Below are 13795 nucleotides of genomic sequence, written 5' to 3'. Positions count from 1 at the left end.
CCCGCCTCGGAGTCGTGGGGGGGGGGCGCTCTCCAGGCCTTCCCTCTGTAGCCACGCACGCAGAGGTTTTGACTGTAGTGGGCGTGGCCAGCTCTGAAGCCAGCCGGAACTCTGTTCCTGTGTGTTCCTGTCCAAAAATAGCCCTGGATGCATTGAAATCACTCAAATAGGACGCTGAGAATCGCACAAAAATGTAGTTGACATTCAAAATTTCCCTGTAGGCAATGCCTGTTCTGTGTTGAGGTAAACATCTCATTTTGCTGTCTTGATTATTTGTTTGCAAACAGCATTCAAATTGTTTTGCATCTGCACAAAGGCAGAACAGAATCAAAGGGAAGCCCCTTGTTGCCTGTGGGTAGGTTCCTAGCTGCACCATGAATTACATTTATTGAGATCATATAAAACCATTTATTTTGTGACTGTACTGAAATTATCAACTACTTTTCACTAATATCCAGAATGCAGTTCAATAGTACGCAACCTGGGAAACCTCCGGGTGATTTTTATCAAAAATGCCAATTCCTACATTTAAATTTCACATACTTTAGAGTGGATTATGAATTAACCTAACTAGGGAGAAAAGTTTCTGGTTTTGAACTCACATTTCTGTTTGGGGGACTGTGGGGTAGACAAGGATGGCTTTCCTGATAAATTTAGGTTGTGTAGATTCTGATGCTTTTGAAGAAGAGGAGTATCTTCTAGAAGCGATATATCTCCTTGTACAGACATTCCCAACACTTGGTAGTGAACAGCAATTATCTATTTCATGTATCATATGTATAAAGGACATTTCAGTACAATAGATGGCATGCATAATATTCCATGTGTATCAATAAAACTTCATTAGTGTAGTGCCATGGCTAAGAGACTGAAATACAGGTCAGGAGGTCCAAGAGTCAAAGCTCATCTCTGCAACAAACTCTGTAGGTGGCCTCCAGCAAGCAACTCTGCAATGAGGGGATACTAAGATTCAGGTTCCTTGCAGGGTTGTTGCGTAGATTAAGACAAAATAACATGTATTGCTGCTTAAATACTAAAAACATTGTTATTATGCTTTCATGACTTTTGCATAGGAATATTGTCACATGTACACTACCTATACAGCTTCTCATTCCCATTTCCATCTATATTTAAAGTTCACTGTGATCTAGAGAAATACTACTCTGGAAAGAAGAATCAGCTTTGTTAGAATCCACATTTACATTTAATGGGTTGATGAGAATATGAGAATATGAAGATAAAAATGGCTAGATGTTGTATTTAAATACGTAACAGTGACATAGCACTCACTAAAGTGTGGAGGATATCAGTGAAAGCATTGTTCCCTGACCACAGGTCACCTATATAGAGGGGCATATATTAAATGGTTGTTAGGTTTGTGCACAGTAATATTTAAACAATGTCTTGACAGTCACATAGATGAGAATTTTATGTTTTATGTTAAAAAAACTCGGGATGTGTGCAATTACTAGCTGAGACTCTGAGTGTCGCTGTTGACCAACCAAGGCTGAACAATCCCAGATCAGCTGCTTCAGAGCTGAAAAAGCAGAGAGATCAGACCCAGGCAGAACATCGCTGCACAGAGAATCTGAAACAGAAGACCAAATCTCAGTTGCAAGAGGATATTTGCACTTTCTGGGCAGATTCAGTCATCCCTGAAATACAAAATGCCAGAGGGACTTCTCCTACAGCCAAGAATGCCAATAGCAAAATGCCTGAAGGATTGCAAAAGAGGAGCTGTATTTTGCATGCTATTTGCTTCCATCTGCAGAGCCATTTCCAGACAGATTCATTACTCCATTCCTGAGGAAACCGAGAAAGGCTCTTTGGTGGGGAACATTGCAAAGGATCTGGGACTGGATGCAAAAGACCTTTCAGACCGTGGGATCCACCTTGTGTCCCAAGGAAGGAGTGAGTATTTTGCTTTGAATTATAAGAATGGCTATTTGTACACCACAAAGAGAATAGACAGGGAAGAGATCTGTGGTTGGCAGGAGACATGCATCTTGAATGCTGAGGTTATTGTTGGGGATTCCATGAAAGTCTATGGAGTTGAAGTGGAAATCATGGATATTAATGACCATGCCCCCACTTTCCAGTTAGAAACACTAATTATTAATATTAGTGAGAACACAGCACTGGGGTCCCGATTTCCCCTCTACGAAGCTCAAGATCCTGATTTTGGGAACAATTCCCTACAGGGCTACAAACTCAGTAGCAATTCTTATTTTTCTCTCAGTGTGCAAAGAGCTGTAGAAGGCAGACACTATACAGAACTAGTGCTAGAGAGGCCTTTGGACCGAGAGGATCAAGCCGATCACAACCTTGTTCTCATGGCACATGATGGGGGAGATCCTGTCAGAAGTGGCACTGCAAAGATTCATGTGGTAGTTCTGGATGCTAATGACAATGCACCTATTTTTAGCCAGCGTGTCTATAAAGTGAATATTAAGGAAGATACTCCTGTCAGTACCATGGTGGTTGCATTAACAGCTAGTGACAGGGATCAAGGAACGAACAAAGAAATAAAATATTCATTACGAAAAATCTCATCAATAGCTTCCCAAATATTCCATTTAGATTCAAACTCAGGTGAAATAACTCTTGTTGGGAATGTGGACTTTGAAGAGACTCCATTTCATGAAATGGAGGTCCAAGTCCAAGATGGCGGAGGACTGTTGGACAGCGCAACCCTCATGATAATTATTACTGATGTAAATGATAATGCACCAGAACTAGCAATAACGTCTGTCATCAACTCTGTCCCTGAAGATTCTCCAGCAGGGACTTCAGTAGCTCTTTTAAAGGTTCAAGACAAAGATTCAGCAGAGAATGCAGAAGTCACTTGCTCTGTTCCAGACAACCTCCCCTTCCTACTGACAAAATCTTATGATAAGTACTATAGTTTGGTTACCTCCAAAACCCTGGATAGGGAACAGGTAGCCATCTATAACATCACGGTCACAGCGATGGACCATGGCACGCCTCCACTTTCTGCATCTATTACCATTCCCCTCAGGATCTTAGATACCAACGACAACCCTCCCTTCTTCCCAGAAACTGTTTATACTTCTTATATAATGGAGAATAATCCAAGAGGGGCCTCCATATTTTCCCTGAAGGCAGATGATCCAGATTGGGGGGAGAACTCCAGAATAACATACTCCATTGTTGAAGAAGGTGTCAAGGACTCCCAGCTCTCCTCATGCCTTTCAGTTAACTCTGAGACTGGTGTTATTTATGCCCTGCGTTCCTTTGATTATGAAGAGTTCCAGCAGATTGGCTTCCTGGTCAAGGCCCAAGATGGAGGATCCCCTTCACTCAGCACCAAAGTCTCAGTGACTCTCTTCATCTTGGATCAGAATGACAATGCCCCCCAAATCTTATACCCTTCTGTCCCCACCGATGGCTCCACTGGAGTAGAGTTGGCCCCTCACTCCTCAGAGCCTGGATATCTAGTCACAAAGGTGGTGGCAGTGGATGCAGACTCTGGCCAGAATGCCTGGCTCTCCTATCAGCTACTCAAGGCCACAGAGCCAGGGCTGTTCTCCATAGGACTCCACACTGGAGAGATCAGGACAGCCCGCTTCTTTCTGGACAAGGATGCTCTCAGGCAAAGCCTGGTGGTTTTAGTGAAGGACAATGGGCAACCCCCTCTTTCTGCCTCAGTCACGGTCACTGTGGTGCTGGCCGACAGCATCCCTGAAAGCCTCTCTGATATTAGCAGCATCTCAGCTCCTGCAGACCCCCAGTCGGACCTCACCTTCTACCTGGTGGTTGCTGTGGCTTTTGTCTCCTGCTTGTTTTTCACCTTCCTCCTTGTGTTGCTGGCACTCAGACTTCACAGATGGAGGAATTCTCAGTTATGTGATTCTGGTAGTGTGACTTTTACTGGAGTTCCAGTTTCACAGTTTATGGGGATTGATGGAGTCCAAGCTTTTCTTCACTCCTACTGTCATGACTTCTCTCTCACCACGGACTCTCGGAAGAGAAATTTTGGCTTTCCAAAGGGTAACTCCTCAAATACTCTGCCCAGTCAACAGCCTTGTGTAACTCCTCAAATATTCTGCCCAGTCAACAGCCTTGTGAGATGAAGGATCCCTTCCTTACGGCTGAAGATATAGCCAGCAGTAATAGTGACTCTGCCACAATGCAGGTGAGCTATCCATGTCAAAGCTGGGGTTTTGAAATAACTTCCGCATTGCTATTCATATAATCTATATATTTGTTTTGAAATAATGTTTTTGAGAGTGGAAATGGAAGGTAATTCATCTCCTGCAGAGTTTTTAATGTCCTTGGATTTCCTTGCCATACATTTAGCACCCAATAAGTTGAATCCAGTCAAGAACTAGAGTTCTTCCGTGAACAGAAGTGCAAGAGGAGAGGGCTGTAGCTGCTTCCTTTAAGTCAAACTGATTATATCCCTATTTCCATTTCCACTTATGCAAAACTTTGTGCGGCTAGTTTCTGGGTGCTATAATATTTAGGAAGGAACGCGCTAAGTGTTGCATAAGATCTTGCGGAAGTGGAACTCCAAGTCTTTTTTTCTACCATGCACTCTCTTTCTATGGCTTGAAAAGTCGTTGCTAAAGAGAACAAAGAAAGAAAGAGCTTGGGCAATGGTTTACCTATTTTTCTTTGGCAAGAAGTGAAATATTATGATTTATGCCTAATAGTTTGCTGATATATACATTAATAGTTTCTTTCTTGCCTTCTGTAAACATTGTTCTTTTGCCAACCTAGGTATAACCTGGGAGATCCCATGACTGGGATCGTCTGTAGTTTATTAAAAAACTTTGGAGGGGGGGATGGTGCAGACCAGGCCAGAGGCTGTGGAAGAGGATATTTAAAATTATGCAGATCACACACACAGCTGCTCTTTGACTTTTAAAAGAAAACTTACAAGTACTGGGGCCCTTCTACAGAGCACATAGCAGTGCTGGTAGAGCAATAAAGGTAAAGGTTCCCTTGCTCAAAAGCCAGTTGAATCCGACTCTAGGGTTGCAGTGCTCATCTCCGTTTCAAAGCCGAAGAGCCAGCGCTGTCCGAAGACATTTCCGTCGGTCATGTGGCCGGCATGACTAAACGCCAAGGCGCACGGAACGCTGTTACCTTCCCACTGAAGTGGTACCTATTTATCTACTTGCAATTTCTTGATTTCGAACTCCTAGGTTGGCAGGAGCTGGAACTAGAGACGGCAGCTTGCTCCATCATACAGCACCCGGGTCTTGAACTGCTGAACTACCAACCTTCCACAGCCTGCAGTTCAGCATCTTAACCACTTGAACCACCGCAGCTCAATGGAGCAATGGAGGCAGGCAAACTAGTCCCAGCATTTCTTTAGATATTTCTTAGATTGCATGAAACCATAAAATTTATGAAAGGTTAGTGTTGACATTATGATAAACACTTGATGTAAAAAAAAATCAGTTTCTGGAAGGGAGTGAAATGATGGAATATAATTGCAAGCATGGCCAGGGAAAACCTTCCATTGTTGTTTAGTGTGGTCGGACGAGCCGAAATATCATTAATTTAAAGGGGAATGAGACTTTATTGCTGGCGTTTTCATGATCAGTTAGTTATGTACAGAAGTAGTGAAAATACATTTATTGGGGGGATAGTGAGACAACCTAATGTTTTATAAACCATGAAGCATTTCAGGAGTACAAATATGTGATGTTCAAATGCGCCCTTTTTATTTCTTTTTTCAGATGTTATCTTTGTGAGCCATTCCATGTTGCTCATATTCTTTGATGGTGTTTCTGATTTTGCTTGTTTCTTTTATGTCATTTTATTCTGTGTATGTGTACTCCAATTATAGGCCAATTTATATACTGTATGTCATTTATACACTAAAAATAGCACCAGCATAATGTTAAAATTGCATTTTATTTAATGGGAAATTTTCAATATGAGGAAACAGGAAACAGAGCAAGTCACACAAGTGGAAAACCAAATCAAAGTGGGGATTTTTGAGTTACAACAGAAGGAATTTGAAATCTAGTCACATCTTGATTTAGGAGTAATATAGCGGAGGAAGTAGAAGAGAAGAAGAAGAAATTGGATTTATACCTCGCCCTTCACTACCCAAAGGAGTCTCAGAGCAGCTTACAAACTCCTTCCCCTTCCCCTCCCCACAACAGACACCCTGTGAGGTAGGTGGGGCTGAGAGAGCTCTGACAGAAACTGCTCTTTTTCAAGAACAGCTGTGCCAGAACTATGGCTTGCCCAAGGTCATCCAGCAGGTGCAAGTGGAGGAGTGGGGAATCAAACCCAGTTCTCCCAGATTAGAGTCCGTGCACTTAACCCCTACACCAAACTGGCCCGGTTCTCCCAGATTAGAGTCCACGCACTTAACCACTACACCAAACTGGCTCTTTCAAGGCAAGATAAGTATGAACCTTTAACACAATGAATCAAAAGAACTTCTATGACAGGCTCTTGTATCTCCCCAACTGTCTGGCAGATTTCCCCCCAAAAAACTTCAGTTCCCCTCAGTGACTGAGTTGCCCTACAGTAGCGTGTATATCTTTTCTGTTAATATAAACTTGAAACTTTGTTTAGATATTGGTTTAGGCTTTAGACCCAATACAGGAAATTGAGGGAAAGACAGGTGTGAAATGGCCCTCGAGGCAAATTAACTTTCAAAAATAGAACAAACATTTTATTAAACAAGCAGGGAACATAGGTATAATAGGGGTAGTCAAGGTTTTGAGATTGCTGAGGTAAAAACTTTCTAATATATACAGAGCTGAATTCTTAGAACATTCACAAACATATATTTGTAGTTTTGTTTCAAGGTTTTCTAGTTCTTTCTTTGAGAGGTACTTTATATTTCAGCACTAACACAGTTCTTATTAATGTTTCTAGGTTTCTCCCTTCAGAGTTCTAGGTTTTCCTTTAGATATTACAGCTTTTCACTAACTCCTGAGGTGTCTAAGTTTCTCCCCTTTATCACAGACCAGGGTTCTCTTCCCAACCCCTTTCAGTGGCAGGAAGTTATTCTCCTAGTCCCTAAGAAGCAATAACTCCTTTTACTATTTGGCTTGTATGAGAGTTCACTGTAACTACCCAGACCTTCTGCCAAACCCTTCTCCAGTATCCTTTGTCTGTATAAGGCTGTCTTGTAGCTTTCCTTACTGAGAATCTAAATTCTCCCTCAGAGCAGTTTTAATATATTTAAGACAATGGGGTGTCTCTTCTCTCTGTAGAAGTACTTTTCTGACTATTGTCTATCAGAAAACACTGACTCCCAAATGTCTCTTCTCTTAAAAAAAAAAAATGTCTCTTCTCTTAGGAGCCAAACCTCTGGCTATTGATCCAGAGATTAGTTTTCAGACAAACCCCAAAAGTCAAAAGACTTATTTTTTACCTCCAGATCAGCTATTTTATTTCCTCTCTCAGCTGATGTTGACCAATCAGTGAGTGAGTAGAGCAGCCAATCATATAATCTCTTCTCTCCAGGGAAGATTAACTCATGAACTCCCTGCCTCTCTAACACAAGCACCATTTTAAAAAGCCTGCCTTTCTGTGCAGTCCATCATAACTTCCTTCTCCTAGGACAAATGACATTGATCAGCTATATATCAACAGTCATGTAAGCTTCTGTAAATACAGGGAAGTATATACTTTCACACTGTGGATGTAGAATCTATAGGGGCATGTTCACACATACACATCTCTTTAGTACTGTGGTAAGGGCTTTCTTCTGGAGGAACACATCAGAACAGAGCTCTGGAGTTCCAGAACCTCTTTGACAAAATTCTTTTTAAAATGTTTAAAAGTTCATGAACTTTCAGTATACAGACTGAAAACTTCATTTCCCTCTTGAGAGTTCCCACGCCTCTTTTAAAAAAAAAGCCCTGTGGTAACCAACCTTTGATGACTTGGCAGCTGAATGTGTGAACTCACTCGACTGGGAAGAATTTATGTTTCATTTGCGGTGAAAGTTCTCTCTACAGCATTATATCTGTGATTGCCCATTCACACATTCAGATCTTCATGCATTACGTAATGGTTATACATGCGTGGAGCAGGAGTTCTGTCATATTCTAGCTACATTCTCACTTCACTGCGGTTTGTATATTTTATAGTTATATTAGGTAGAGGAATTGGCTATGGAAGGTGTGTAGAGAGAACGCACATAGGAAGCAGGATTGTAGGAAGGTCCCATCCCCTACTTATACAGATCAACATAGGCATATACTATGTGCCAGTCCCCATGCAAGTTGCTGACACATACATGTCAAATATAAAAAGGCTTATATGACGTATTTTCTTTAACATGGTGATTTAATGTTGGGCCAAGGAAATCTGCATTCAAATCCACACATAGCAACAAAAGTCACTGGGCATCTCTTGGCCTAGTATAAGTGACGGGGTTGTTTTGAGGATAAAATAATATAGCCCCTGCCTTGCATTCCTTAGAGGAAGGATAGGATAAATATCTGACAAAAATGATATGATATGGATAAGACTGTGAGGTCATGCATCTCTTATATGAAGTTTAAGGGATGAACTCAGTAGCAGAACTCATATTTTGCGTGCATCGGGCCCCAGGTTCTGAGAAGCAATCATAGGGGAGATGGGAACCAGCTTCTAGCAGGTATTGTTTTGGCGGCGGCAGAAGTAAGGGACAAGTAGGACTTTGTAGTTCAGGTGCAGGGCTCATGAATACCCATCTACACGCTGGTAATGCCATCATTCCAGGTCAGTTCCTCCTGCTATCCAAAACCCACATAATGTTTGTTTGTCTGTCTGTTTATACTCCACCTTTCTCGCTGAGACTTGAGGCGGTTACACAATGTAAGTCAATGCAACGTAGGATTATACGTGTAAATAAGCAATGAAGACTAGAATTTCAGAAAATTGCAACAAAACTGTTGTCTCAACAAAGCATAAGTATTAAATATGACATGTTAAACAGTACAAAACATGGTATTAAATAAGTAAACCCCCATGCCTTTTCTGGACCTGCCTGTTACTATGTAGTCCTATTTCCTTTATAATTTTTTCCCCTTTATTTTCCTTCATAAAAATTATGTTTTACATAGTTTGGGAAATGCCTGAAGTGTGGGAGCCTTCCGGACCTCCTCAGGTAGGCCATTCCACAACGTGCATTTACAGGCAGTTGTTGATCTCGCCCAATTGCAAGGTGGCACCTGCAGAATGCCCTGCTCAGATGCGTGGAGTTGTCCTAGTAGGACATAGCCCTGACCTGGATAGCCCAGGCAAGCCCAGTCTCATCAGATCTTGAAAGCTAAGCAGGGTTGACTCTGGCAAGTACTCAGATAGGGGGACCTCCTTGGAATACCAGAGACGGGAAGTGGGGGCAGGCTTTATTCAGCCACTTCTCTGAATATCCTCCAGGCCCCCAGTAGGGGTCAGTCACCAGAGGTGCACACAGTCAGTTATCAGAAGTCACCATGACTTTCAGGTGCACACACACTCACACACGTGCGCACACACATGCACTTATGAGAAATACAAAAAATACCCCCAAAAAAGAGAAGTGGTCTTGCAGATATGAGGGTCCAGGGCCTTGATGGACTTTGTTTGTGATAGCCAGTATGTTGAATTGAGCTCAGTAGCTGATGGGTAGCCAATGAAGTGACTGCAGAATGGTTAACATCTGCATGGTGCAGAACAGCCACACTCTGCCCCATTGACGTCAAGCAACACCTGCTGCCCCTCGGATTGCCACACAGCAGCAGCCACATGGTATACGCAACCAACCAACCACATGCTCATACGGTACCACATTAAGCTGCCATCAAATGGGTGTTGCTTGGGCCCTCAACTCTGAACTGGGTAGCCAGCAGTTTTTTGCCCTCAGTTCTCTCACTAGTACTGACCAGTGAAAAGCAATACAGACTGTGACATTCTCACATTGCAATTTTCCTCTCCCCACTCTATAGGCTGCCTCTTCTGGGCGGGGCAGCTTGGAAAATGATAGTTTTGCATAAGAAGTTATGGAAGATCCGAAGAGAAGGAGATGGAAGATTGCTACATTTGGCATAAATCATGGATACTCTGAGTGGGCAGCATCTGATGGATGTAAAGTTTATGAATGAGAAAATATTGAACCTTTCTGTGGACCCAGTGGAAATCACAAATATTAACACAAATTCTCCTCTGACCCATCCAGAGAAACTTGAACTAGATAATGAGATGACAGTCTTGGGATCACAACTTCAGGAGGGCAGGCTACCAGCTCTCTTTAAACTGAACTCAGCAGTTCCAGTGTGGTTACTCTGAAAATTACTTACCTCGGGATTAAAAAAACTAAAAGTAATTAAATAATTCCAAAGAATGAAGGAAAACCTTCCTAGGTATTTCACTCAGATTGGAACATGATCTTTCAAAGTGTTTTTTTTCCCCCTGGCTCATCAGAGGAGGATCACTTCTAAATTGCCTTTCCATTCTAAATGGGGTGAAAAGAATCCCATGCAGTTCGCTCTCTAAGCCTCAGTGTGTCACTGTTGACCAACATGGTAGCTATATAGACAGAGGATGGCGATCCAGTGATGTTTGCTGGAGCGCGATTGTTTTATCAGTGCCGTACAGATTGGGTGAAGAGCAGAGCACAAAGACGCAGCCACTGTGATGTTATCCAAAACCAATTTTTTAAAAAGCAGTTAATTATTCTTACAGGTTTCCTCCTTCCTGTGGAGAATTTAATCTGATCTTCCTAAAAGCTGACAACAAAAGACGACAGCTAACTCATCAAGGACTCGGATGGAGAGAAAGCAAAGAGAGTATGTCCCGGCACTTGGAAGGCAAGTACTGCTTCTCTCTTTATTGTCGATGTACTGCTGGGCTGCCTCAGAGCAGATTCAGTATTCCATACCTGAAGAGATGCCAAAGGGTTCTATTGTGGGGAATCTCGCTAAGGATTTGGGACTGAATGCTAAAGAACTAGCAGGACGCAATCTGCATGCTGTCTCTGTGACTAAAATGCACTATTTCAGTATCAATGCAGGGAATGGAAACCTCTATGTAAATGACAGAATAGACAGGGAGGCAATTTGTGACACAACATCCATTTGCCTTGTGAATTTTGAGGCAGTGGTTGAAAACCCACTGAATATTTTCCATATAACTGTAACAATTCAGGACATTAACGATAATGCACCACAGTTTCTTAACAGCAAAATCCAGTTGGAGACAAGTGAAGTAACATTGCCAGGCACCAGATTTCTCATTGGAAAAGCTGAAGATCCTGACATTGGGATGAATTCTCTCCAGAATTACCAACTCAGCCCCAATAAGTACTTCATTTTGGAAGTCAGAGAAAGAGAAGATGGGAATAAATATGCAGAACTGGTCCTAAGTAAACCACTAGATCGTGAAAAGGAACAGACCCTCCAGTTCATACTGACAGCCCTAGATGGGGGTGAACCTAAGAGAACTGGGACTGCCCAGATATGGGTTAATGTCACTGATGCCAATGACAACCCACCTATCTTCACACAAGAGGTCTACAAGGTTAGCTTGCGGGAGAATTTGCCAGTTGGGTCTCTTGTACTCCAAGTTGTAGCTTCTGATAATGATGAGGGTTCTTATGCCGAGATCAAATATCATTTTAGCAATATACCAGCAAATAGTTACAAGTTATTCAGCTTGGATACAATCAAAGGCACAATCATTCTACAGGGTACCTTGGACTTTGAGGAAACCAAAGAATATACCATGACAGTAGCAGCAAAAGATGGAGGAGGATTAGTGACACATTGCAACATTGAAATAAGGGTTGTTGATGAGAATGACAACCCCCCAGAGGTGACCCTTGTTTCCTTATTCAGCCCAGTTCCTGAGGATTCATTACCAGGAACCTTGATTGCTCTGATCAATGTAAATGACAAAGACAGTGGTGATAATGGAAAGGTTATTTGCAATTTACAAAATGATTTGCCATTCAAGATTCTGGCATCTTCTAATAATTACTACAAGCTCCAAACTGACAGCCCCTTAGATCGAGAAAAACATTCTGAATATAATATTACAATCACAGCCACTGACAAAGGGAATCCTCCTTTGTCAACACACAAAATCATCTCACTACGTATTTCTGATATCAATGACAATTTCCCTACTTTTGAGAAGCCATCCTACAGTATTTATGTGCCAGAAAACAATCCTTCAGGAGTTTCCATCTTCACTGTCAAAGCCTTGGACCCAGATGTGGACAAAAATTCACGAATCTCATATTCCATCCTTCACAGCAACATCAAGGAGCTCCCCATCTCTTCATACATCTCCATTAACTCTGAGACTGGAGCTCTCTATGCCCAGAGGTCCTTTGACTATGAACAGTTCAGAGAGTTCCAGTTGCAAGTGAAGGCCCAAGATGGTGGTTCTCCCTCTCTCAGCAGCAATGTCACAGTGAGGGTGTTCATCATGGATCGGAATGACAACAGCCCACGGATCCTGTCCCCTTCACAAGAAGCCAAGGGCTCAGCCTTGTTTGAGATGGTACCTCGTTCTGCTGAGGCAGGATATCTGGTCACAAAGGTGGTGGCCGTGGATGCTGATTCTGGACACAACGCCTGGCTTTCCTATCATGTCATTCAAGCCACTGAACCAGGATTCTTCACTGTTGGTTCTCACACTGGTGAGATCAGGACAGCAAGGGCCTTTCTGGAGAAAGATGCTGCAAAACAGAAACTGGTCGTCTTGGTGAAGGATAATGGCCAGCCGTCTCTCTCAGCCACCGTGATACTGAACCTGGTGTTTGCTGAGAACTTTCAGGAGGCCCTTCCAGAAATGAAAAGCCAATCCAGCAGTCCTGACTATCAGTCTGACCTGCAGTTTTACCTGGTGCTGGCCTTGGCTTTGATGTCATTCTTGTTCCTCTTGACAGTGATCCTGGCCATTCTGATGAAGCTTCGGCGATCAGGGAATCCCAAATTCCTGCAGTGCTTTGCTCCTGTTCCCCATTCAAAGGCTGGAGCCATCTTCCCACCAAACTTTGAAGATGGGACTTTGCCTTATTCCTACCAGCTGTGCCTGTCCTCAGAATCCAGGAAGAATGAGGTCACTTTCCTGACTCCCAATATTCAGATTGCAGATAACATTCTTTGTGGTGACAAATCTGGTGTGCCTTTCACAGGCAACGAAGGAACTACTTTACATTCAGAGGCAGAAGATGCAGAAAGGGTAAGAGTTCTTTAATGATTATTTTCATTGCACACTTCAGAATCCTAGAGCAACTGACGGCTGTTGTATTCAGTATTTTGCTGTCCACATAGATGTATGTAAAGACCAGTCATATTCATGACTGTAGTCTTTCTGTTTCATTTAAAAATAGCTTAGACCTGGCACTTCCAAGCCACTTGGTACAAGGATGTCTCGTGTAATCATTTGGACTCTCCCATTTCTCAGTAGGATTTGGAGAAATGGCACTTAGATCATCTGGGCATTAAACATAATTAGGCGAGTCAGAAATTTGTCTTTTGGTTCATCTCACAATATTTTGGTTCAAAGGTTATTTAGTACATCAGTCAAGGTGATACACAGCTTTCCATATGGGAGAAAGTATAACCAGTGCTAGGGTTGAAAAACCATATTTTGGGGAGGATTTTGCCAGTTACTCTTTTGTTCTTGCTAGGTATAAATCAACTCAGTTAACGATCTCAACAGTATGTTGTGATGCTCTAATGCAGTGGTGGCGAACCTATGGCACGAGTGCCAGAGGTGGCACTCAGAGCCCTCTCTGTGGGCATGCGTGCCATCGCCCCAGCCAGGCCCAGACCATCATTAAAGTGTCGAATTCTCTGCCAAATAATTTTAAGTC

At 42.6% G+C, this 13795-nt stretch overlaps 1 protein-coding gene and 1 pseudogene across 1 annotated transcript; both read left to right on the top strand.

The window, feature by feature from the left end:
* Positions 1-1697: 1697 nt before the first annotated feature.
* Positions 1698-4094, top strand: LOC107110358 (protocadherin gamma-A12-like). Its single transcript, XM_015411137.1, has one exon. It carries the CDS (start codon positions 1698-1700, stop codon positions 4092-4094), a length of 2397 nt encoding a protein of 798 aa, XP_015266623.1.
* A 6643-nt stretch (positions 4095-10737) lies between these two features.
* On the top strand, positions 10738-13173 carry LOC107110357 (annotated as a pseudogene).
* Positions 13174-13795: the final 622 nt, after the last annotated feature.

Source organism: Gekko japonicus, unplaced genomic scaffold (assembly GCF_001447785.1).
Source record: "Gekko japonicus isolate JY-2015 unplaced genomic scaffold, Gekko_japonicus_V1.1 scaffold834, whole genome shotgun sequence".
Classification (NCBI taxonomy): Eukaryota; Metazoa; Chordata; class Lepidosauria; order Squamata; family Gekkonidae; genus Gekko; species Gekko japonicus.
This window is presented reverse-complemented; position numbering and strand designations above follow the sequence as displayed.